At 37.8% G+C, this 26,341-nt stretch overlaps 1 protein-coding gene, 1 long non-coding RNA gene and 1 other non-coding gene across 4 annotated transcripts; 2 read left to right on the forward strand and 1 right to left on the reverse strand.

Annotated features, from left to right (window-relative positions):
- Nucleotides 1-2,146: 2,146 nt before the first annotated feature.
- IFRD1 (interferon related developmental regulator 1) lies at nt 2,147-26,341 on the reverse strand. Of its 2 annotated transcripts, none has more exons than XM_043872103.1 (12): nt 25,860-26,341; nt 21,359-21,463; nt 21,134-21,218; nt 20,271-20,395; nt 18,212-18,369; nt 15,213-15,263; nt 14,951-15,129; nt 14,754-14,862; nt 9,565-9,699; nt 5,811-5,939; nt 5,260-5,355; nt 2,147-2,903 (listed from the first exon to the last, which is right to left on the reverse strand). In XM_043872103.1, exons 1-12 carry the CDS (start codon nt 25,948-25,950, stop codon nt 2,814-2,816), a joined length of 1,353 nt encoding a protein of 450 aa, XP_043728038.1. In that variant the 5' UTR covers nt 25,951-26,341; the 3' UTR covers nt 2,147-2,813. The 2 variants fall into 2 exon arrangements, with proteins under 2 accessions (XP_043728038.1, XP_043728039.1); XM_043872104.1 differs by lacking the exon at nt 25,860-26,341 and adding an exon at nt 24,871-25,581.
- LOC122674992 lies at nt 10,807-10,933 on the forward strand. The gene has a single exon (XR_006335149.1). It is a non-coding gene; the product is annotated as a small nucleolar RNA SNORA40 (small nucleolar RNA).
- On the forward strand, nt 13,012-16,995 carry LOC122674068. The gene is made up of 3 exons (XR_006334881.1): nt 13,012-13,116; nt 16,626-16,806; nt 16,880-16,995. It is a non-coding gene; the product is annotated as an uncharacterized LOC122674068 (long non-coding RNA).

Raw genomic sequence — 26,341 nt, forward strand, 5'->3', positions numbered from 1 at the left:
TACAGGCAGGTAATTTCATGTTAGCTAAAAATATAATGCAACAGCAAGATTTAAAAGCTGTTACAATCTCTCCCAGAAAGAAAAAGAAGTAAGGCCAGAGGCTCAATCCAGCAGCTCTACCATTTCATGGGAGTTCCAGCTCATAGACAATGTGCATGTGTCTACGTGGAGGATGGGAGGGTGGTGTCAAGAACTTAGTATTTCCCAGATCGCCAGTCTACCAAAACACAGTACCACACATTTTTACAGCAGAGACAGAGATTCAAAGAACAAAACAAAACAAATCACAAAGTAAAACTGCATCAGACATTGTTGCAACACTTTTAATTAGAGTAGAGCAATGCCTTCAAAATTCCGAGTTTGGTTTTCTACCTAGAATTTTACATACCAAGCCAAAGTACCTGTTAGACACGTAAAGTTTCAACATAATTGACCTCCCACACACTCATTCCCAGAAGTTTCACTCATTCCATTTTAACAGGGAAGTAATGGCTCAGAGGGTAAAGCATCCGCCTGTGATGCGGGAGACCCAGGTTCAATCCCTGGGTCAGGAAGATCCCCTGGAGAAAGAAATGGCAACCCACTCCAGTATTCTTGCCTGGAGAATCCCATGGATGGAGGAGCCTGGTGGGCCACGGTCCACAGGATCGCAAAGAGTTGGACACGACTGAGTGACTTAACTTTAATCTCATCATGAAGACATGGGGTCCAGATGTGGAATCCAACTTGAGTGGAAAACAGATCCCAGCATGGAATCTCAGGCAACAGCTGTACACTCAGATGCGAGAAGGTAGTCTAGACTGAAACAACAAAGAATTCAATATTCTTTTGGGCATTGACTATGTGACAAAGAGACTAAAGAGGAGTTTTGCAGACTTACTGGGACTGTTCTGGAAGAGTTAAATGATGTGTGTATAAAACCAAGACAAGATGTCCTGAGAATGGTAATGTAAGCACAGGAAACCATCTGGTTCAGAAATGAATAGAAAATATGGTGACTATAATGTAAACAATGATGCTGATTTAGAAAAAAAAAGGGGGGTGGGTAAAAAGGCAGAAATCCTTACCTATCAAATTGAGAAATAGCTGTATAAGCATTTTACTTAGCACTCTGAAACCAAAGTGCTAGGAAAAAACTAAAGGCTGAAATGAAACCCTGAGAAATGGGAAAGAAAGGAGCAGGGAACTAACTTGCTTATAAGCACTGAAGTACTACTAAAACTATATATATACATCCCTGGCGGCTCAGTGGTATAAAGAATTCGCCTGCAATGCAGGAGACTAGGATTCAGTTCCTGGGTTGGGATGATTTCCTGAGAAGGAAATGAATGGCATCTCACTCCAGTATTCTTGCCCAGGGAACTCCCATGGACAGAGGAGCCTGGCAGGCTACAGTCCGTGGGGTCGCCAAGAGTCGGACACAACTAGTGACTAAACCACCACTATACATTGTTTTAATAAAAATTCATTAATATTCTAAAATATATAAAGAGTAAATTGAAAATTTAGAAAAAATACTACTTACAATCTCTTCTCCATGGTCCTAAACTACCCGGAATATAAAGAGGTGACAACATGCAACCCCAGGTTTGGGATTCCAAGTTGGTTTTCCATTGCATTGTATCTGAGGGCTGGAATTCACCCTCCCAGCAGCAGTCACAGCTCCATGAGGCAGCCAATAGGGGACGCATCAGACCTTCCAGGAGGGGTTGAAGATGTGGCAGAGGAAGACTAGTTTAGAAAAAAAACCTCTGTGGATTCTGGTCCTTATTTGCATGCTTCTTCCACCCCTCTTATTACTGTTTACTGCATTAATATAAAGAAATCTGTAACTTCTAAACTGTAGGTATTATGTATGCAATGTTGTTTTAACATAAAGTTTTATAATAAAAAATCCTAGTGCATTGTCAAAATGCCTACAACTTCCCATAAAGTAAAAAACAAAAAGCATCTCATGGGGCAACCAAGAAACAATGGTCTTAGAAGTAGCTGAAATGTCAACGATACACTGCACCATTTTTTTCATTTATTTTCATGTTTCCAAATATACAAAAGGAAGTTCTGTTTTACTCTCACTACCCCACTTTATCATTTTGAACTCTATACATAAACTCAGAAATGTTTCTTCTATTAGAAAAGAAGCACCTTTAGTGTGAAAAGATCTTTATTTCAAAATAAAGAGCACAAGGTCTTACACAGCAGATAAAATTAGTGTTACTGCCCTCAGTGGTCAAGGCTGGCAACTTTTCTGGCTTATATTAATTCATCATCAACAACGGATGGACTGATTGGCCTGTAAGTGCAGCTGTATGGTCGCATGGTATAATTCCTTTTGTTGATCCTAGTGACAAAATTATTAGGTTCCACTTAAAATTGGAAATAACAGCAGCTTTTCCATATCTAGCTCCCAAAATTGTATCCTGAACTCATCTGTTTAAGATCTTTAAGTTAAAAACTTTATCTATATCATTATAATCAGTATTTCTGACAATCACAGCATAAGAAATTTAACTTTGGCTAACAGTTTTTCTCATCATGAAATCAAGTGAAATATCTTATGTTTGCTTTTTTCATAAATAAAAAATGACCAAACATTACAAACAATTTATTTATGTTTACTGATTATATATACAAAGAATATTCAATAATCAGGACTTACCATCTGCAATACTATATACATTAAATTATAATATAACCCCTACTACAAAAGCTATCTGTTGACTAAGATAAAAACTGTCTTTAGAGATTAAATACATTAAAAATTACAAAAAAAAAAAAGGGAAATTAGAAAGTGGTCTTCAAATGCTAAAAATCTAGAAGAATTCTCCAACATCTGCTCTCTTATCACGACATTTGCTTCGAGCTTTTGTTCGAGCTTTGAAGGCTGCAGAATTATATAAATGCTGAAATGGAAAAAAAGGAAAATATGTGTGAGCCGATAAAGTTTTAGGTATTCTTATAAAGTAAGAAAAAAAAATTATAATGTTACTATAATGTAAACAATGATGCTGATTTAGAAAAAAAAAGGGGGGGTGGGGGGGGAGAAGTAAAAAGGCAGAAATCCTTACCTATCAAATAAAGAAATAGCTGTATAAGCATTTTACTTAGAAATCTGAAACCAAAGTGCTAGGAAAAAACTAAAGGCTGAAATGAAAGCCTGAGAAATGGGAAAGGAAGAAGCAGAGAACTAACTTGCTTATAAGCACTGAAGTACTACTGAAACCATATATATGCATCCTTGGTGGCTCAGTGGTATAAAGAATCCACCTGCAATACAGGAGACCGGGGTTTAGTTCCTGGGTTGGGATGATTTCCTGAGCAGGAAATGAATGGCATCTCACTCCAGTATTCTTGCCTGGGGAACTCCCATGGACAGAGGAGCCTGGCAGGCCACAGTCCATGGGGTCGCCACGGACTGAAAGGAAAGAAATGAACTAATCTGACTTTAGATATACTTTAAATGTTTAAAAGACACAAAGAGTGAGGGAGAAGATTAACACGTGATAGTTCATGACGATTCTGTATGAAAAAAATAATCCAACATAAAATGTCAAGAAAATTTTTTAAATAATAAAACCAATGCTGTTAAATATGTGTTTAATAGCTACATGCATTCATTCAACACTGAAAATAATTAAAAGTAGTAGAATAATTTTGGAAGGTAATTTGGCAATACATCTCAAAAAATCATAATCAAGCCCTATAGTCCCATGCAAGGACTTTATCCAAGAAATAATCCAAAAGAGAAATAAATGTAAAAATATCCGTATTTATTAGAAAATTTTACAACGCCCATCAAGTATATGTCCATCAAAATAATTAAATATAAAGGTTTTATAAACATACAATAAAATAATTCACATCCACTAGGATGGCTATAACTTAAAAGGAAAATAAAAACAAAAAAAAGTATTGGTAAGGATGTCAAAATTTGAACTCTCATATTGCTAGTGGGAAGGTAAAATACACTGCAGCACTATAGGAAACAGTTTGGTGGTTCCTTAAAAAGTTAAACAACAGAATTACACATGACTGAGCAACTCCACTCCTAGGTATATACCTAAAAGAATTGAAAACAGGTGCTCTAATAAAAACTTGCACGTGTATGTTCAAAAAAAGCACGATTTAAAAGGATCAAAAGTGGAAACAAGCCGAATGTCCACAAACTAACAGAGATAAACATGTGGTGTATCCATACAATTGAGGATTATTCGGCCACAGAAAGTACTGAAGTACTGACCACCCTACAATATGGATGAAACTTGGCAACAATATGCTGTGATGTGAAGTCGCTCAGTCATGTCTGACTCTTTTCGACCCCATGGACTGTAGCCTACCAGGCTCCTCCGTCTATGGGATTTTCCAGGCAAAAATACTGGAGTGGGTTGCCATTTCCTTCTCCAAACAAAATGCTAAGTGAAAAAAAAAAAGTCACAAAAGGTCACATTATATGATTCTCTGTGAAATACCCACCACAGGTAAATCCAGAGAAAGAATGCACATGAGTGACTGCACAGCAGCTGGGAGGAAAGAAGAGGTGAACAGAGAGTGAATATTTAATGAACCTCAGTTTCCTCTTTGAGGTGATGAAAATGTTTGGGAACTAGACAGTGGTGATGGTTGTGCAACACTGTAAGTGTATTAAATACCACTGAACTGTACACTTTATTTTATGTTACGTGAATTTTACCTTAGTAAAAAAAATAACATGGATTTTTGAAATGTTATGAAATTCTCCAGGCAAGAATACTGGAGTGGGTAGCCATTCCCTTCTCCAAGGGATCTTCCCCACCCAGGGACTGAACACAGGTCTCCTGCATTGCAGACAGATTCTTTAATGCTGAGCCACTGGGGAAGCCAAATAATATTAATCACTATTTAATGTTATAAACTCTCTAAGCACATTTGTTCTCATCTGTAAAATGAATCTGGTACTGACTAAGTTTAGGCTCAGTCATCAGATATGAAAGCACTTTTGTCAATATTTATCCTTAAATATATAAACTTCATAGAACAAAGGGAAACAAAAAATGAAAATAGTTTCTATGTTAATAGGATTATGGATAAAAATTTCTCGTCTTAACCCTCCATACTCTAAATGAACTAAAGTTTCTATACTTATTAGTCGAGCTGTCTGAAACACCATGGAGAACTAAATATAGTTCATAGACATAGCTAAATGCCTGTCACCTAGCAGAATCAAAGCGTTGGCTCCACTTTTGTGCATTCAGTTCTCTTGAAAACAAAAACCAAACCTACCCTTTCAAATCGAGAAATCTTCATTGTCTTCAATGCAGCAGCATCAAGCATCACTGGGGGTCCAAGTTCAAATACATTGCGGAGGAATTCATTTGACTTAAATAAAAGAGGCAATAAGGCTCAGTATTAAACATCAGTTTTCTTTTTTTTTACTACATAAACTGAAATCTGAAATCTGGTTAACAGAAGTTACGTGAAGTTGATAAATATGAACGTATGTCACTTATTTTCTTTCTGTTTCTCATAAGACCAAATTGTTTTCCAATGCCCTGAGTTCAAGAAAGCTATGTCAAACTAGTTGCTTTCCTACAAAGATGTCAATAGTGCTCCAACAGTCAGAGATGCTCCACCAAGTTTACACTATACAAAACAAAAAGGACAGTTTCATATTTATTCACCTTAACTTTCAAAAATACATTTGCTATTGAACATAACATATACTGAAAACAGTCTGCATATTCAAACTAACTTCAAAAGCAGTGAAGTGAGGTACATTCAAAACTACTCTCAAATTTAAAAGTAAACATACAGAAAGGATGTCACCCACTCACCTGCAAGTGGTACTGCATTCCTGATCCGAGAATCTCCTTAAAGGTATCATACGTATGTTTTTTGACCCAGCAATCAATATACATCCTTTCAGGACCAAATTTAACAGTTTCTGTTGGAAAATCCCGTTCCTGGTCAATAGAAGAATAAAAATTTTAAGAGGAACCAAAATGATCTAAAGAGATCCTACATAAACACAATTACTAAATACACACATACATGTTGAAATGAATAGTATGGTTTATTTATTTATTTTTTCTTTGAATAGTATGGTTTAAACCAATACCTCCATCCCTAAAATAGGAATAGACTGGAAAGCAGAAGTACTATCCTACATAAAGAGTGCAGAATTTGTCTAGCTGCAGTAAACATGGCAAAACTACCTTGTTGTGAATGTTTTTTCATTTCAAAAGCACTCAACAAACTTGCTGGAAAAGTCAGGTATTTGCACCGGTTTAGGGCTGGGGGTCGGGAGGGTTATGGGACAAGTCAGAGAGACAGGATGCCCCCACAAGCCAGTGGTGAAATTAGCGAAGCAGAAATCTAGGAAAGGAAGTAAAGACAAATGGTGTTACTAACAGACCAACCAAAGAGGAGGAGCAACCAGAGGGTTCAGAGGGCCTTTGAAGATTCTTATTAAGAAAATGAGAGATAACATTTACCATTTCAGAGATGGAATAATTTTGCCAGAAGACAATTTCTAAAGTATAACCATGGGGGGAGAAGAGGTAGTGGTGGAAGTGAAATGGAAACAGGAACAAATACAGGATAGGGTTTTCCAAATGAACAGAGAAGAAATCCAGAATACTGACAGAACTTGAGACAAAAACAAAATAGGTGCTCTATATTTTAATAAATCATGAACAAGGAAGAGTAACCCACGTGGTGCAGTGGTAGAGAATCCACCTGCCAATGCAAGAGACTCAAGAGACATGGTTTCCATCCCTGTCGGGAAGAGCCCCTGGAGGAGGAAATGGCAACCCACTCCAGTATCCTTGCCTGGGAAATTCTATGGACAGGAATCTAGTGGGCTACAGTCCGTGGGTCAGACAGGACTGAGGGACTTGAGCACGCACACACAACCCAGAAGGGAGGAAGTGATTTCCACAGAGGCAGGAGGAACAAAGCAATGGGAACTGACTGGGCGGGACCAATCCAACTGCTGTCCCCACCTCTCTCAGCAGACACAGGATCTCATGTAATAAAAAAGAATGTGAATGCTAGATTCACATGGATATGCCACTCCCTGGGCTTGTGACTTTGGCAAGTAATTTAACCTGTTTGGGTCTGTTCCCTTGCCTATAAAGGCCATCTATACGTCTACCACATAGAATTATTACAGGTATAAGCATGTTTTGTGAAGCACATACAGTGCTTGGGCTATTACAACAGCTCAAAACAACAACGAGAAAACAGTAGGATTCTATTATTTCATCATTTCTTATTTCAGAAAACAGAGACACCAGGAAATAACTCCCTATAAACTCACGTGTATCCTTACCTATTCCTCTCTCTTAAATCAGACAGACCCTCCTCCCCAGTTCAAGGCTAATCATTATTCTTTCAACGCCTCATACCACAAATCTTTCACTTTATTTTCACAGGCTCCTTTCTCCATTGACTCCTTTTCCCATAAACTGTCTCTAGCATTTAAAACAGCAAACCCTCCCACAATCCAGTCATCAGCTCTCTTCTTCCCATCACAGCCATGTTTTTTAAGTCAAGACACACTATCTCCACTTTTTCACCTCCCATTCACTTTTCAATTCACTTCAGCCTGGTTTTTCTCCCTTCATTCTACTGAAGCTGGTCTTACAAAGGTCACGTCCTTTGTGACAAATCTCACTGACACTTTCCATTCCCTCTCTGGACCTCTCCACAGTGTTTGGCCCTCAAAAACAGCACAGTACAGTGCACTCAGATGCCAGCGTTGCTACTTGCTGTTTTTTGACTATTCCTCTGGTCTCCATTTTTCCTTAAAAAGATAATTCTACTGCTTAAGACCTATACTGGGACCGAAACAAGAAAACTGTATGTTAAAGCACCAACATATCAAATGTTTACCAATTTAATACATGAACTTCAAAATGGGTTTTTGGATGAAAAGAAATGGTATGGCTAAACCACCACACCCCAAATGGACCATTCTCTGCAGCAACTGAACAAGATCCAACAAGGAAGCAGTGTCCCTCAAAGAAAGCTGGGTTTCAATATAAGAAAAGAGACAAGATCACTGAGGAAAGCTCTGACACACGCAGGTAGACTGAAGCTGAGCTGGAGGAACAGGGAACCAATCAAAGGGCAAAGAAGGAACAGAAATTCTGAGATGAAGAAGAGAGGGTGGGTCAGGCCTGGGAGGGAGGTCACCAGAGGATAGAATTATGAGGCAAACACAGGGCTTTCATTTCTATTGATAGCAGAGGGGGTGGGGGGGCAGAGGGAGGAGACAAGAGGCCTGTTAAAACTGGTTCACATCGAGATTTCAGACCTATCTTTCTCAAGAGACTCAGTACTTTCCACCATGACTGGCCTTGGCTGAGGGACCTGTTAGAGTCCGTGGAATCCTACTGACCTTAAAATCTGTTACCCAGAGAGGATCCAAAGACAGAAAATTAGAAATCAGCTATAATCCAGAAAATCTACAACATGTCATTATTTTACCTTTTGGAGGCTATAGGATCTAAATACAGGAATAGGTTGTTTCTAAATTCCACTCAAGAAAATCACTTGCTTATTTGGGGATTTTACCACACTAATTTTAAGACCAACAAGATCAATGCTTAGTATGTATGTAGGTCTGTTCAAGTCAGGGTTGTTTTTTTTTTTCTCATTTTGTTTTTAAAAAAACATCCTGAATAAAGTATTACCTGAATAAACATAAAATATTATAAAAAAGCAATTAGTATTAACATTAACCAAAAATTTAGATCACAGAGGACCTGTATACTAATTTATACCCTAGGTTTTACTTTTTTTAATGTAAATTAAAATGAAGAGAGTAGTTCTTAAGCAGGCTACATAAGAATCATTGGAACACTTAAAAATTGGATCTGAGAGGGGCTTTAGTATTTTCCTTTAAATGCCCATTCTAAAATTTCATACACATCACACTGAAGGACTCTTTACTAATATTCTTGAAAGAAATGCCCTATTAACATTTATCGAAGAAACTTATCCTTAACCATGCACTATAAGCCCTAAAGGTTTCTAAATCAATTTATTTGCCAGGTTGGCTAATGCAGGTTAGAGGTCTATAGAAAGGATTCAAGCATCAGAAAATGATATGCTGGGTTTTGTTATTTTGACTTTCAGCACCTAGCTTTCCCAAAGAGCTCACAAAGGTCTCTGATTAAAGGTACTGAGGGATAGGCAATAATTTACTATTTACAAAAATAATTCACTATTCATACAATACTAAGTATCTATGTGCTAATGATAAGCACCAGGTCTTGAATGATGGCCAAGTACACCAAAGTGAAGTGTATTTCTATCACTATGAATCTTTTTTATCTTTTTCAACATCAACAAAAGAAAAAAAAAAAAACCTTTATAACATCAGAATTAATTTTTCCTTTGTTTAAAAAGAAAGAAATTTTTTTCATTTTTGTTGTTAAAAACTTGCTCAGTCTTAAAATGAGGAAATTATTTAGCTCAAAGGTGAAGTTCAATCAGCAGAATCACCCAATTGACAAGTCTGGCTTAAAACAATCTAATATCAAAAGAATTAATTAACTATTAAAGCATTAAGAAGCCTACCTCCACCGCCCTCAGGATGTCTCTGAACACTGACCGCTGCTTTCTCTTGTCCACCTTGGCCCGGTGCTTATTTCCATCTGTAGCCAAAGTCCTAAGCACCTGAGTTAAAGACTCCATGTCTTCATAAAAAAAGTCCTGGTCAGAAAAACACTTATTAACATGTAAAAATTTAATCCAGAAATACTGTCTACAAGATGATACACTACCACCAAATAATGAACATTCCTCTTCTAAGTATATCCAGATACACTCAACTAACACTTAACTGTGTTCCAACTGTATTCAAGACGTTACTGGGACTTCCAAGTTCAGTGACAGTCAGATATACATAAACCAATATAGTTTCTACCCTCTGGTTCCTCAGACCCCAAGGTGCATATTCCCAGAACTCCAAATTTCTTTATAGCAAAAGGGCAAGCTATTAGTAATGCTTTTTAAAGCTCCTAATTTCTAATTCACTAGCCATATTTCAAATAAGCAACCAAGTATTTACATCAGGTGCACAACTCAAGTGATTAAATTATTTCAGAAAGAAATATATTTTAATTCCTTTTGGAGGGAAGCCACAAATATATTGCTATTTGCTATGACCTTAAGTTGACTATAGGCTTCTTTATTACAGTTTAAATGGCTATACTTTTAAGAAGTCTATTTTGGGTGTTTTTATTCTCTAATTAAATTTTACAACACATTAAAAACTAAGCAATGATTCAGAATTATTTAGTTGACCAAAACTAAAGCAGACAGAAGGTGAGACATCTCCAGCTCTAGTTATTAACCTTTTTTGCATTAGTGGTAACAATCATTTAACTTATTCTATTAAAACAAGAAACTCTTATTTTGGGCATTCTTCACATTGTACTGTATATATTTATTAATTGTTCAATCTAAAAAGGTACAGATGTAATTTCTGTTAATGCCTAAAATGAAAAAGATTATTATACTCATGGAAAATAAGCTTGAAATCAACACAGCTATTTTTTTAAGTACAAGTATTTTCTTATGTCAGTATTTTAGAGATTGTATATTCTTAACTGTTCTAATGAATGTTTTCTTTCATGTTCTCATTCAACTTCCTATGGCTGAATTAGCTGGAAATGACACCTGTTAATAAGACTTTCATCTAGAAAAACGGTTACCAAAACTGAAAAGGTATTATTAAAACAGTTCAATGTTATATTGATGTCTGTATTTATATTTCACTAAATTTGATTCCATCATAACAAAATAAGAATTGTTTTTAGCACTTGTGTTTGTTTTTGTTTAATTTGTGGACAAGGACTTACAAACAAGTGCGAAAGTAAGTCCTCTTTTGCAACCCACAACTCATTGTTCAGTATGAGTTTTGATACAGATAAGAAGGAACATGATTCATAAAATGGATGTGTATTGATGAGCATAAAGATTGCTTCCAGGGCTATAAAATTAAATAAGCTTTTAAATTGCCAGCTGTATTGATCCTAGTACTCAGTTTTAATGTTGACATAAAACAAACAAAGGTGGGCTCCTTTTTTTAGGCTTTTATCTTCGGAATACAGTGTCTGGATTTTCCAAAGGTATTGGCATATCCCAATGATCTCTGTCAAGTTTTAGGGTGTGATAACTTAGGAATTAATATGATTTGAACTTGATAAGCTTTTAGAGAACTAGACATCCCATCTCCTGACCCTAAACAGGATCCTATAGTGAACTGCTTAAGGAAATTGGATCTTAAAGACATCACAGCTGTGGACTGAGCAGAACTTTTTGTAAGGGCTGCCTTGAAGCTGACAACTTTGGAGGAACTATGGTGACTGGCAGTGGAAAGAATCAGGACGTGTGAAAATCCTTAAAAATTTATTGACTTAAATAACTTTGCCTATGTTATGAATAAAAAGAAACCTTTGTGCAGGAAAAAAAAAAAAAGAATTGTTTTACTTGTAGAAACAAGTACATTTTAGGGATTAACAGTTTCCTGCTTATTTCACTGGCTATTAGTTCTTTTGTATTATTCTCAAAAAAAAAAAAAGTATGGAAGATTTAAACATATATATGGGAGAATACACCAAAAATTAACAAGACTCTATGCATTACCGTAATTTGTTCTAAGAACTGGGAATCACTGCCAGTGGTTCTCAAGAATCTTATCTCCCAGCAGACATTTTTTTAATCAGAGGAATCTGATATAAAAAGGGGATAGTTAATACCACCCACATCTCGTAAGTTTATTGTAAGGCCTAAGTAAAGTATATTTATATATTCTAAAATTACATAAAACACAGTACATAAATATCCATTATGCTATAGTTTTTTTATGATACAGTCTGTTTCAGTATAATAATTTAAATGTTTCAAACAAGTCTAAAGATAATTATTTCAAACAGCTGTAATAAGTTAAATGGTTTCAAAAGTTGAGTGGAATTAAAATGAAATGAAACCATAGAAAACTTAAGAGTTCAAGTACACAAGATGAGATGCTGATGGTCACAAAAATCATGCCCTAAACTAGTATTTTCTATATAGTAGTCACCGGAGCACTGATTGTAAATAAAATGAAACAAGCTGTACTAAGTGTTAAGAAATAACTATAGGGAAGCCAAACATTAAAACAGAGTTTGATCCCTCCCCACTTCACTGCAAAACGCTGACTACTATTTCCAGAATGGTTTTATCTGACAATTCAACTACAGAAACTTTTATTCTTTTCACTCCTGCTAATTGAGGCAGAATGTTTCTGTCAGGGTATGGAGACATTTTTACATGATCCGGTTATCCTACAAACAAAATCAAGAAGTGAGAAGCATGCGATTTAAGGCCTGGGAAATGTGTTTTGAGTAATCAGATTTTACTTCCATTGTATCTCTGTCCTGAAGCACTGCCCCTGTCAGCTTAGGTGGAAGATGGAACAGAGAGAATTAGGGACGGTCTGAGAATACTGTATTTTGGTACAATTTCCTGAACTAGTTTATCACATGGCCCTCAGACCTATAATTTTATCCACTAAATAGTCCTTCTCTTAGTTTAAGTTTGACTAGAGAGCTCTAAAAAGGCTACTACTAGACTACTAGCAAGGGGGAGGTGACATGCATTTCAGCTAACAGTGTAGGAATAGCTACCACTTACACTGTACTTGGCACATGTTCCAACAACTCATGGAATGGCTACCCACTCCAGTGTTCTTGCCTGGAAAATCCCAACAACAGAGGAGCCTGGTGGGCTCCATGCAGTCCCATGAATACAGTCCAAGCTGTGGGACATGACTGAGTGACTAACACTTTCATGCACACGGTACTTGGCACGTGTTCCAACAACTTGTGAGGCATAAACTATTACCATCTCCACTTTAAAGGTAGGAATAGGACTTCCAAGGTGGTCCCGTGGGCAAGAATTCGCCTGCCAATGTAGGGGGGATGGCTTCAATCTCGTCAGTGAAGAGCCCACACGCTGCAGGGCAACTAGCTGGTGCACCACAACTGGGCCTGCGCCCTCTGCAGCCCGCCTGCCACTGGAGAAGCCCGCCCACTGCAACAACCATCCTACCAACCACAACTAAGACCCAAGGCAGCCAAATAAGTAAGTGAATATTTTTAAAAATAAACAAATACAAAACTTACTTAACAAAAATAGCAAACAAAACACTTATGGTTCTGTTTTATAACAGTTCATTTTTGTCTTTGACAAGGATTTGGTCAAATTAAACATGTTTGAGTGACTTCTCTTGACTATCACATATGATTAATTAAGTCAGAGAAGATATGCAGGTGGCAATACTATTTACATTTATGCAAATTTAAACAAATTCAATATATATAATTTAAATTGCATCATTATTTCACTTTTAGGATGCATTTCAAAGGAAAAAGAAAAGAAATTAACATTTCTAGTCAGTAGAGGAATACAAGATTAAAAACTAGGACACCTGGCTTCCGTGCCTTGAGGTTAAGGTGCTATTAACTAGTTCAATAAAATTAAATGGATTGCTAAACTTGAGTCCAATTTCTCACATATGGAGACTCATTACCTACTGACAGTGTGAATAACTTACTTTTAATTCATACTAGCTTTCTTTCAAAATAAGGAAGGTAGGCGGGGGGTGGGGCGGGGGGGGGGGGCAGCCAAACACAGGCCAATAATGGAATGTGAAAAACCAAGGCAACTCGGAACATGTATTAATCTTATTTAGAATTATCCACTGTTAACTAACTTCTTTAATTGCAGAAAAGCATCATTCCAGAAAATAATCTTTCTCCTTAAATTGAAAAGCAGCTAGGAAGTAACCTAAGATTCACAATAGAGGTCACAAACCAGGGTGACCAACTGTTCCATATAACTAGCCTAAGACAAAGGGCTTCAGGACATAGGACTTTTCAGTGCTAAACATGGAATACCACCAGGATGGTGCATCATCTCTCGGTCACCTACCACAAACTCAAATACCCCCAAAAGCAAAATTGTGGTATAAAAAAAAGAAAAGAAAAGAAAAAAAGCAACCATGAGTGGCCAGCAGTGGAGAACTACAAAGCACATGTCCCAGGTTAAAGGGACATGTTTATTTTCATCTTTGGGTTAGAAAGGGCTTCTCTGGGGGCTCAGACAGTAAAGAATCTGCCTGCAATGTGGAAGACCCAGATTCCATCCCTGGGTAAGGAAGATCCCCTGGAGAAGGAAATGGCAACCCTTGCCTGGAGAATCCCATGGACAGAGGCGCCTGGCAGGCTACATTCCATAGGATCGCCAAGAGTCGAACAGGACTGAACGAATAACACACTTGGCTTAGAAAAGTTAAACATGATGGTAACTAAACTCATCTAACTTAATCCCAAACCTACATTGACATCATATTTCATCCATTTGTCTAACATTTATTGTAAGTGCCTGAATTACCTTAATGTGTCTCAGGTCTGAGAAATCCAAGCAGATCCAAAAGATTATACAGGACAACTCTCCATGAGTAATAAGAGTGTACTTTAACTTCAGTTCTATAGGCAGCAATGATTAAGTATAATGAACTACATTCAAATACTGCTCTACCAACCAACCAGTATTGGTTTATGCTCTTATTAAGTATTACATCATCACTGCCAAGAAGCAGGACAACCAATCATTAGGTTCTCAAGCGGGCCATGCTCTTGAGTTATCATCCAATTCTTAATTGTGAGGGTAATGACAGAATAATGGTTCTTGTGATATCTTTACCATCAGATACTTACACTCTCCATTCCTCTGGCCAATTCAAACAGAAGTGCCAAAGATTCACCAGCAGCTATTCTCATGTTTACATCATCAGAAGAAAGGAGACTTGGAAGTTTATGGAAATGCCTGGAGAACAGCCAGTCATTACTATGTGAACACAACCAATTATATCAACAAATGTTGTTTTTATAAAATAAGAACAAAAAATACATACACCTCAAGCTTTTTCTTCACTTCATTGATTGGGCATATGGTCAGTAATAATGTCCACGCGAGAAGCGAGCTGATGTGAAGTGCTGTATTAGGGGTGCTACAGATAACATTAGTGTCTTTCTCTTTGAGATAGGACTTGGTGAAGATGTTTTCCAAACACTGCAGAGTTGAATACAGCTCCTAATGCATAAGAGCAGGAAATAAGATTACCATCTTAAATGAGAAATGTGCAAATAACTGGATTCAGAAGACTCTCTACTTACAGTAATGTCATCTGTGGCAATAAAACAGCAAACACCAAAGCAAGTTGCACACTAAAAAAAGGAAAAAATCAGTCAGACATTATTTTTGCCATTTTCTTATTAATTTTACATATTCCTGCTTTTATAATTCAACGTGAAAAACTTATCAGCTACATGACTATGTTAGGTCCCAAGTATAGTATAAAAAGAAGGAAAAAACAGGGTTAAGAGTTAAGGGAAGTGGGCTTCAGCTAAAACCCAGTAAGGTCTGCTAGTAAACTTAAGAGTTCAACTCTAGCAAAGTTACTCCATTTCACTTGGGTCTTCATTCATCTAGCAGATCATTTCAAGCCAACTCCAACTCTTTAGAAGAAAAGCTAAGATAAACCTAGACAGCATATTAAAAAGCAGAGGCATCACTTTGCTGACAAAAGTCCGTATTGTCAAAGCTATGGTTTTTCTAGCAGTCATGTACAGATGTGAGAGTTGGACCATAAAAAGGCTGAGCACTGAAGAATTGATGCCTTCAAAGTGTAGTCCTGGAGAAGACTCTTGAGAGTCCCTTGGACTGCAAGGAGATCAAATCAGTCAATCCTACAGGAAATCAACTCTGAATATTCATTGGAAGGACTGATGCTGAAGTTGAAGCTCCAATACTTTGGCCACCTGATGCAAAGAGTCGACTCATTGGAAAAGACCCTGATACTAAGAAAGACTGAAGGCAAAAGGAGAACAGGGCGGTAGAGGATGAAATGGTTAGATAACATCACTGACTCAGTGGACATCAATCTGAGCAAACTCTGGGAGGCAAGGAAGGGAAACCTGTCCATGGGGTCACAAAGAGCTGGAAACAACTGAGCAAGTGAACAAGACATCCAAGATTACCAAGGAAAAACCTACCTAATAAAACAGATTCAGTATATTTATATATAATCTACTTCCAACATTATAGGAGTCATTAAGTCTCAGAACACTTGTGCTAATTGTATAAAAGCAGAATTTGAAATTTATAAGGTTTTATTACTCTTCATTTCCCTTTTCTCCATACGTTATCACTAAAATGCCCTCATGTTGTTCCAAGTACCACTAAGGTGTAAGCCTTTAAAGGCATCATTCACATGCCCCCAATTTTAGCGAGTTCTGTCCCAGTACTATGAGGACACCTGTAATATTAATCTGCTTGCTGCCACTATTTTATTCTCATTAGGTTATCGTAAAAATTAGACACTGTTAAAATTCACAAGTAGCTGAAGCATTATTCTCAGTAAAAGAAGATTTCAATATGTAATCCTCTCCTAAGTAAGCAGCAGAAGCCAGAACACATCTCCTAAGAGAAATGGCAGATTAAAAAGTAGGACTGCCTTCATTTAATAAAGATTCCTTCTACTAATATGCAGAAGAATGCCAGAGTTTTGCTTTTTTTTTAACTCACAGAAAGAGTGAGAAGGATGAAGAAAGTGCCTTGGACAACCACAACAACTCACATGCAACCAAAACTAAGTGATCGCCCCAAATACCATCAACAGTGTTTTCTGTCAAAACATTTCAAATACCCCTCATACTCCCGAGCAATTTTAAAGCTGCAAGAAACCAGCCAAAAAGGAAGAACAGAAAGGTAAAGAGATTACTAACTACTGGGGGGCAGAGATTCCTATAACGTTACCAAACTCCTACTCCTTTTCCTCTAGACTCCTCCCAGCATCTATACAGTTGGTAAACCAAGGAACTCTCAGCAGAAGTGACCTGCCTCTGACCTCCAGCTTTCCTCATCTCACCACCACTGCTGCCATTTGAAAAGAACCTAGAGGCAGGGCAGAGCTGCAAGACGGATATGCCAAGGGACCTTGCTGGCTTGACTGGGCACTGATATGTACAAGAATAAGCTTTTACTAAGCTACTAAGACTTCAGGGTTTACCTGATAGAAAGAGTAATGTCATTTACCTTGTGTGTGTGCATGCTAAGTTGCTTCAGTTGTGTCTGACTCTGTGATCCTGTGGGGTGTAGCCCACCAGGCTCCTCTGTCCATGGGAGTGTCTAGGCAAGGATACTGGAGTGGGCTGCCATGCCTTCCTCCAGGGGTTCTTCCCAACCCAGGAAAGAACCCAAGTCTCCTGCGGCTCCTGGACTACAGGTGGATTCTTTACCACTGAGCCACTGGGAAAGCCCATCATTTACCTTAAGTAACACTAAAGAGGAGGCTAATAATTAGTATTAAAAAGTTTTAAACAAACTGGCTCTCTTGCTAGAAAAACAGCTTAAGATTCAAATTCACTAACAATAAATCCTTATGATCTATTAAGGCTCTTAAGATTCTTAACATCCATTAAGATTAAAATCCACTTCCTAAATCCGCTAAGACTGCCTCATGTTTCTGTGATAAAGCAAAAGATGTTTTGTGTGATCATTTAAATCACTTATTTAGCCTAACAGAAACCAACAACCAACTCCTCCACCAAAATTCACAATCTTACGTATATAAGTGGTAAATATCAATTAGAAAATGAAAGCTTTTCCAAACCCCCCAAATCAGATGAATATTTCAAAAGTCAGAGTTCCCTACATCAACCAAACCCACCCATGTAACTACAGCACTCAGCCCTTTCAATTAAGGACTTCTAGGTCAGAATTAAAACAACAACAACAACACTCCATTACATTTCTTAGAATTAAAAAAATAACTACACAATAAACATTGTCTAGACCATTTGTTTAAGCTCCAATAAAAAGTGGGTAATCCTAAATCAACATTGCACTGTACTTCATATAAGCACATGATCTTCAATTTCAAAATGTAGAAATCTGCTCTATAAGGGATGTTCTATTGAGCATCAGAAAATTTAAGAAAAGAATTGTCATATTGAATCCGCTCACTAAAAAACAAATGAGAATAAAATGATAATAAAAACCTTCTATATTTTTTTTTTTTTTTCTATATTTTTGAAGATGCTATTTTCCTAGATCATCACAAGGTCTGAGTATCATGCCTAGATAGATCTATAATTAGAAATTCTATACTTACAGTTTGCCTGGCCTGGATACTAGCTGTTCCATCACAAATTATTTTCTTCAGGATTGGTCCAAGAGTCTTTAAAACCTCTTCACTTTCAATTCCAGGGCCCAACTGAATACAAAGAACAGACGCTAATGCTGCAGCTGCACGCTGCTCATCACCTTTACCTATAAAAGAAGTCACCAGCAATTATGACAGATCATTTTCAGTAGACTTCTTAAGGCAGCAATTTCCCAAATTTGTTCTATTTCAAAATAGCATCTACCAATTATGAAACTCAAAGTATGCTCAACGCTTTGGCATGACCTATAAATCTAGTGAGGTTAAAGATCTCAAACTCTGGAAGCAGGCCACACTCGAATCCTAGATCTATCACATACTAGCCAAATGACCTTCAACCAATTACTCTTATTCTCAAAACAGTTGCTCGTCTGTAAAATGGAAATTAACACCGATTTTAAAGAAGAGTACTGTAACAGGTCAGCAAAATAATGCATTTCAAGCTAATCTGACTTTCTAAATCCTTCATGAACTCACAGAATAGTGCACAAAGAGCTCTTGAAATAACTTGTCAAGCATTTCAGATGTACACAGCCCATGAGGTAAACTAAACCTTCAGGGCTCTCCTCTACCAATATTGTTTAAAATAAGCAAGGGATTAAAAACAGGTATTCTTGGGAATTCCCTGGTGGTACAGTGGTTAGGACTCCACATTCTCACTGTAGAGGGCTTTTTTCATTCAATCTTTCGTTAGGGAACTAAAGTCCCATAAGCTGCATGGCACAGCCAACTATAAATAACAGAGTCTTTAAAACTATACAAATACGTTAATGTAAGTGAGTGAGTGAGTGAAGTCACTCAGTTGTGTCTGACTCTTTGCAACCCAATGGAGTGTACCTGCCAGGCTCCTCCATCCACAGGATTTCCTAGGCAAGTACACTGGAGGGGGTTGCCATTTCCTTCTCCAGGGGATCTTCCTGACCCAGGGATCAAACCTGGGTCTCCTGCACGGCAGGCAGATTCTTTACAATCTGAGCCACCAGGGAAGCATGTTAATATAAAGGTAAGTGTAAACTAACTCTCTTGACAACTGTATACATCAAGGGTCTGCACAAATTTTGAATTTAAGTTATTATCTGATAAATTAAATGTCTATGCATGTTGTAACGAAATTTTAAAAGGTCTAATCCAACTACCTTATAGGATACCGTTTCAATAACTTTTAACACAGCCATTGTAGTATCTCAAAGAAGTTGGCTCTGCTATCAACTATACCAATAACAAGTTATATAACTTTAGACCAGTCTCGCATTTCCTAGGCCTTTCATTTCTCTGCACAGTGAGAGGTGGATTAGACCAAAGGTTTCCAAACACCCATTCTTGACAAAGCTTTCACCTGAGGGAAAATGAGAATAAAGACAAATGTTCTTACTTGGCAAAATAATTAAGCTGGTATCCCCAAACCTTTTGAATTCTGGCATTTTCTAAAATTCAAAGTCTTTGATAATACTAGACTTAATCTTTAAGGTCTCTCTTTATTCTTAAAAGTTCTTTGATCATAGAAGATCCTAATATGAATTCTAGAATCTCTATGACAAAGTTCAAGAATTCAAATATTCCAAGGGATATTCTGAAATGATGTCATTGAAAGTATGATCAATGTTTTAAATAAGAAAATGAGGTAGATAATTATGGTACTGTTTTAATTTTAGAAAAAGGAAGTAGGATGGCTTTTTAGTAATACTTTTTGTTGACATCTCACACAAGTTTTCAAGCCTTTGTTTATGTACAAGAGAATGGCAAACACCTCTTTTAATACAACTGAAGTTGACAATCCACCCCAGTCTTTCCTAGTTTCAAATGCTTACTACATTTTTACATTTTGAAACTACAGTTTCAAAAGCTAACAAGTTTGATTTTGAGTTTTAACAAGACTGATATATTCCCTGTCAAGTACAAGGTTACAAGAGTGAGCCAGACTTTTAGTGCTATTAACAAATGTTACTGCACAGAAGGTAGCAAATTCCTTTTAGGTTCTGTAACTGTGGCTCTAAAGTAAGGACATTACCTTTTTTGAGGCAGCGCTCAATGCTATCAGTTAAAGTCATTCTTCTTTCCAGAATAAATTCATAAAGCATCTTTGAAGCCAGTGCATTTTTAATACCTTCAAGGGCTGCCTGCCTTGTTTTCGCACTATTTAAAACAAAATGTAAGAGAAAGAAGATACAGCTGGAGTGTACCATCAGTCAATGAGACTTGTAAAAGACTAGTTTCCTCTCAATTTTTTCTATTTATAGATTTTTTAACATATAATTTTCATGTTCACACCACTTTTCAAATAATAATTTAATTTTCATCTACAACTCACCCTACTACATATCATAGCATTTTTCTGCTTATTCATTTAATAACAACATTAAATGGCCACATAGTATTTCATAGTTTCAGTGTATAAGGCATGTTCTTCTTACATGCCTTATTACATATTCAAGTAAACACATATTTTTTTTTTTTTTAACAGAACAAAAGTCCAGAGTTCTTGTTTGCATCTTCTGGGGTTTTTAATTCCATTTGTTTTAATTTGGTTCTAGAGTTACTGTTAAGTAACAAAACAATTTGGCTTTAGTATTTTTCAATAGCTATCCTTTCTAGTTGAAGATTAACTTTTAATTCAACAAATACACTTCAATTATCAAACACAAATATATGCTCTTATTCTAGAACAACAACTAATCTGAGTCTGTTAATCTAAATTCTAGTGGCATGTTCCTATCTACATTAAAAGTCCAAAGGCGCAAAAAACTAAAATATCCAAAGTAAACAAATCAAGCTTTAGGAAAACAATGCTCAAAGAAATAACTGCACATATTTTATATAAAAGGTGGCCGATCAAAATCAACCAGAATGAAAAGAGCTTCCAGTAATTCCCACCTCTTATCCAGGGTCAGGTCAATGAATCCCTTCAACTTATACTCTAAGTCTTCTTGAGTTCCTTCCTCGTCAAGGACTTCTGGCCCTACGGAATAATAAAACCAACCACTGTAATTTAAACAGAAAAAAGCAGATAGGGAAAGTAATAGAATACTTAGCTACAAGAATTCCTTGACCTTAACATCCTTTTATCTAATGTCGAAAATCTAGACTGAAAACTCATACCATCTTCAGCAAAACTGGAAGGATCGCTGTACCCACTGCAATGGCTCATTGTTTCAATCGATGCATCCTCATCACTAAAAGGCTGAACATTTCGATGCTGGCCACCTAGTAGGTAAAAGAGGGTGGAGGTCAATGATTTTGTTGTCATATATACAAATACTTAACTTGGGAATTTTAAAACTTACTTAAAGCCAGTAATAAAAACCCAAACTTACTTGGGAGATAATTTTTTTTTTAACAAAAGAACTCACTTAAATATTACTAATATAAGTCAACTCACCTACTATGTATTTCAGAGCACCAGCTATTTACAATATACATCAACTGCAGAAATATATCAACCATCTAGTATGTGACCATTTTTGGTAAAATAAAACCAGTATTACGGATAAAAAAACTACTTCCCAATTACTTCAAATCATTAAGACAATAAAAGTAGATCAACATAAAAATAAGAAAAACGCATTTTCCAATGAGAATAACATTAACTGGTGAATAGGTTAGTTTTTAGGTTACACATGTCTTATACAAAGGGAAATGTGAGGAGTTGTGGGATGGTAGTTTTAAGTAAGACAATTTGAATTGAGAGGATCAAAAAAGTTTAAGATAGAAGTTTTAGATGCTGATAAGTGGATCCAACATGGCACAGAAAATGAGGACAGCAACTGGATGAAGTGACTGATCACGAAAGAACTAGTGTTGGTAAGATGTGTAAGAAAATACAAAGAGCTCTGATGGACTTTCTACATGATACCAGTGCAGTGAACTGCAGGATTTTTGTTCCCAAGTCATGGAAGACAGAAGAGCTGAGAAGTGTTGCGAACTAGCATACAAATCACTTAAGAGGCAGGACTATGAAATGGTCCTCAAGCACTGCAGAGAGGCCCTCCTTCCTCTTACCAGCACTCTACAGTGGACTTCACAGGGCCAAGTCCACTGGAGAAAGCATCTACTCAAGAGTCCTCTTAACAGAGTTGTCTCATGTTTGCAAGTAAAGAATTATAGGCAAGATGCAAGCTGATAAAGATTGTAAGCATGGTGTGCTTAAAATTGAGAATCTGCTTTGAAGACCTTGAGCAATGCTCAAGACTTGACTTTTTTCACATGCCAATTTCAGAAATGACTACAGTATTTTAAAAACCTACTTTACTGTAGTGACTAGTGACTAAGCTGGATGATGACTTTCCTACTGTGATGGCTGCACACATTTACATTTGTTCCTAGTCAAGTGTTAACATTCCTGTCACTCCCTTGGGAAGACAGACAGAGCTCTTTCAGTTTGTCTGAGTATTTTTGGTCAACTAAGAGTCGAATTTTAAGACCTTAAAAAGATGTTCTGGTATTTGATATAGCATAAAAAGCCTGTTAGACAAATCACGTTCAAAAGAAAGGTTCTAATATACCCAAAAGTTTTAAAATATCAGTGCTATTATTAAAAAATTAAAATCTTTTTTTAAACTAGAATCTTCCTCTCAATTTCATTAATCTAAGGAATAAATCTACACTCCTAGTCACTGTCACTTCTAATTATTTTTGTTTTGTGGGAACTTCATATTAATAGAAAGATTATTCAGTCATCAATTACAATGAGCACTGAGTTAAAAGAAGTCCCCAATTCCGCCCCAAAAGTGACCATGAGTCACCTGATTTAGATTGCACTAGATATCTCTTAGGTCCCTATGTTCAAGAAATCTGTATCATTTAATAAATCTTAAGAAAGGCTTCTCAAAAATTCTCTGCGTATAATTAAGCCTGTTGCTGTCTTTTTTATAGCTTTAAAAAATCAAAACAGAGATGAGGCTTTAGCAGATTTTTAAATCAACACAGAAAGCAAGTGGCCTTCAAATCTGCTTGCTATCCAAAAGAGAATAAAGTGTGCCAATCAAAGTAGTGAAGTATAAAGAATAAGCAATGAATCCAAGACACCAAAACTTCCTAATCATAGTGCTTAGGAAAGAATAAACAAACAAACAAAGACCTATGACATCACATTCTATTTTTGGATCTGTCTTCATGTGTTTTCATGATCTGAAGTCATGGCAATAGTTGAGTCATCAGCTTAATTTTTACAAATATTTATTCACAAATAATCTTTTATTTTTCACATTCAGCCTATTTTTAAACTGTCAAAAAGAGTGTCCTATCCAGGTGTTACTCAGCTCCCCTCTCTAAGTTTCAATGATTTCCCAAAGCTCAAGAGGAGAGAGATCATTTAAAAAAAAAAAAATCGAGGGGAAAAAACCCTGTATGAGTGTCTAATATCTAGGTCACACTCACCCACCTTGTGATCCTAAGTACCATTAATGAGGTGGCCCTTTAGACACATTAAGTCCTTATTTCTTAAAGGGCTTACTTACTAACAAGGCTTTGTTCTTTCCTAAAAATGCTCCCTTCAAAATAAGTGCTTTGAAAAACACACACACTTGAACAACAGGTCAATTTTATTAGCTTCCTGGACCCCCTCCACTAACTTAAAAAGTATTTAAATGGGAAACCCAAAACGATAGAAGTTGGTTATTTCTTGGTTGTACATGTGAAGATTTCATATGAATCCCATTTCTTCTATAGATGTCATTTTAAAATATCAGTAAGGTAAGAGACTTTTAAGTACAAGTTTGTGAAAATTTTCCATCTCTTCTACTCAACTATTATTTATTTGAGTAAGTAATATTCAGGTGGAACCAATTTAACCTTTTCAAAAAGTAAATCTCACCCCCAAGCCCCAATCAGAGGCAAGCACAGCTAACAAGTTCTAGTGTAAACGTCCAAAGATAGTGAAAGCATGTATAGTTTTATAAACTATCGAAGAATTGTTTTCCTGCTGCTGAAAAGTCACAAATGAGAACCTCGAAGTAAAATTTGCAAGGCAACCCCCCATTGCCTTCTGAGATTATTCTCTAAGTACCAGGAAGGAAGGAGGCTGGCAGGAAGCTTCAGAAGGGAATAAATGTTCCTTAGCAAATCAAGGAGGCCATTACCACTTTCAAAATGACTTTAGCTTGCTCCATCTCTGTGTTTGTTTCAACAAAAGGTAAACTTGAAGAATTAAAATTAATAAGGACCTTCTGGACAGAATTTAAATGTTTACTTCTGACGAGGAGAAGACGAAGCAGAAAGGTAAAGAGATATCAATTCACACAAAGCAACTAGATGTATTTTATATTTTGATCAAGAATGAACTTCATACACACCGAAAGCAAGCATTCAATCAAAATAAAGATATTAAAGGGGGGGGGGAACTGCATCTATAATAATTCATTTCTACTGTCAATTATTAAATAATACATGATTGCAAGTTTTCGTCTTGCTTTTTAAATATCAGTTTCCAATTCTTTAAAAAAAAAAAACTGGCCTATTTATTTGCTAAAGAACAAAGGCATATCAATCTGAGGGTTAAAGTGGCAACTGTGTTCACAAATATATATGGCTAATAGATTCGATGTGATAACACCTGAGGTTAATACTTAATTTCAAAGTTTCAACAAAGCAATTATTAAGTGAGATGACTTTACCAGGTTTAACACTAGCTTTCAGTATGGTGTGTCTCGTTGGAGTTTCTGCTTGAAGTCATTTTTTCTTAGCCGTATAGTTAGGACTAAAAAATCATTAATTCAGTTAAGCACCTACCCATCCAGGAAGTTTCAACTCTGCAAAGAGGAATCAAAAAAAAACAAAAAACAAAAAAAAAAAACCTAAACTTTTGGCCAACTGCAATCTGAGCTCCTCACCACTCCAGCCTATTCCGGACTCCCAGCGGAGAACCTACAAAATATAGCACAAAGGAGAACGCAGTTTCTGCCCCCGGGAGTAGGAGCTGGCTTCGACGGGTCGCACCAGAGCCAGGGACTCGGGATTTGTGCGGGTGCCAGATAAAGGTAGGAGCAGAGTCTACGCTGGGACAGTGGACCCCAGCCTCTGGCGCCTCGGCCGGGCCAGGTGCACACGCGGGATGCGCAGGAAGGCAGCCGAATGGGATGCCACATGGGCTCCTCTGCGTCACCCCGGCCCCACGGCGCAAGGCCCAGGCCGCGTGACGCAAGAGCCGGTCCAAACCCGCCGGACGTTTGGCATTCCCGAGAACTCCATGTTGGAGCCGAGTGGTCCAAGACGACCAGTGACAGCATGGACAGAACTCCGAGCTCGGCACCACCCTCTGTCAAGAAGAGCTCTAGAGAGCCAGTACCAGTCTCTGAAAACACTTCCTCTCCCGCCCAGCTCCCAGTCACCCCCAACCCCGACCCATTCTCAGGCGCAAGAATCCATCTGCCCCTCTCCCTGCCCCGCGGCCGGTGCCCAAGAGTTCGGTTCGCACGCCAGATCCAAATCGCGCGAGGTTCGGCCCCCAAGGCATGCTGGGAAGCGTAGTCCGCCGGCCACGCCAATCGCCCCGCCAACGCATACGTCTAGAGGAATAGAACTACAACTCCCAGGGTGCCCAAGGCTAAGCGACTCGCCAACCCGGCCGGTATCTGGGATGCCGGCGACAGGAATACTTTCTTACCTGCTGTCGCCGCCGTCGCTGCAGCTGCCCCTGAGCCGCCGCCACCACTGCCACCGCGGTGGGCAGTGTTCCGCTTCCTATTCTTCGGCATCGTGGGACGCCCGGTGCCGCCTAAACTCTAGCTTAGCGAGGATCAGCCGATGGAGCTGCACTTTTTACTCGTGCGTCTGTGCGACGGGCGGCTGAGTGGCGAGTCTTCGGCTAACAACAGAGGCGAGAAGCGGCGCGGGTAAGAGTGGGCGATGGCGGCAGCTGAAATCCCCGTGAAGAGCTGTGATCGGAAACGATACATGTTTCTCTCTAGCGCGGGAGCTAAGGCGGGGCGGTCGAGGCCACGACGCCTTAAGTAGCAGGACCGCCGCCTGTCGTCACCATCTGTGGGCGGAACTCGAACTCTCACTAGCCAATCCCCATATATCTCCCCACCAAAGGCCGACTTCGGGCGGGCGAAGGATGCTCACCACAGCTCCCATGCCGCAAGT

The sequence above is a fragment of the Cervus elaphus genome, chromosome 18, assembly GCF_910594005.1.
Source record: "Cervus elaphus chromosome 18, mCerEla1.1, whole genome shotgun sequence".
Lineage (NCBI taxonomy): Eukaryota > Metazoa > Chordata > Mammalia > Artiodactyla > Cervidae > Cervus > Cervus elaphus.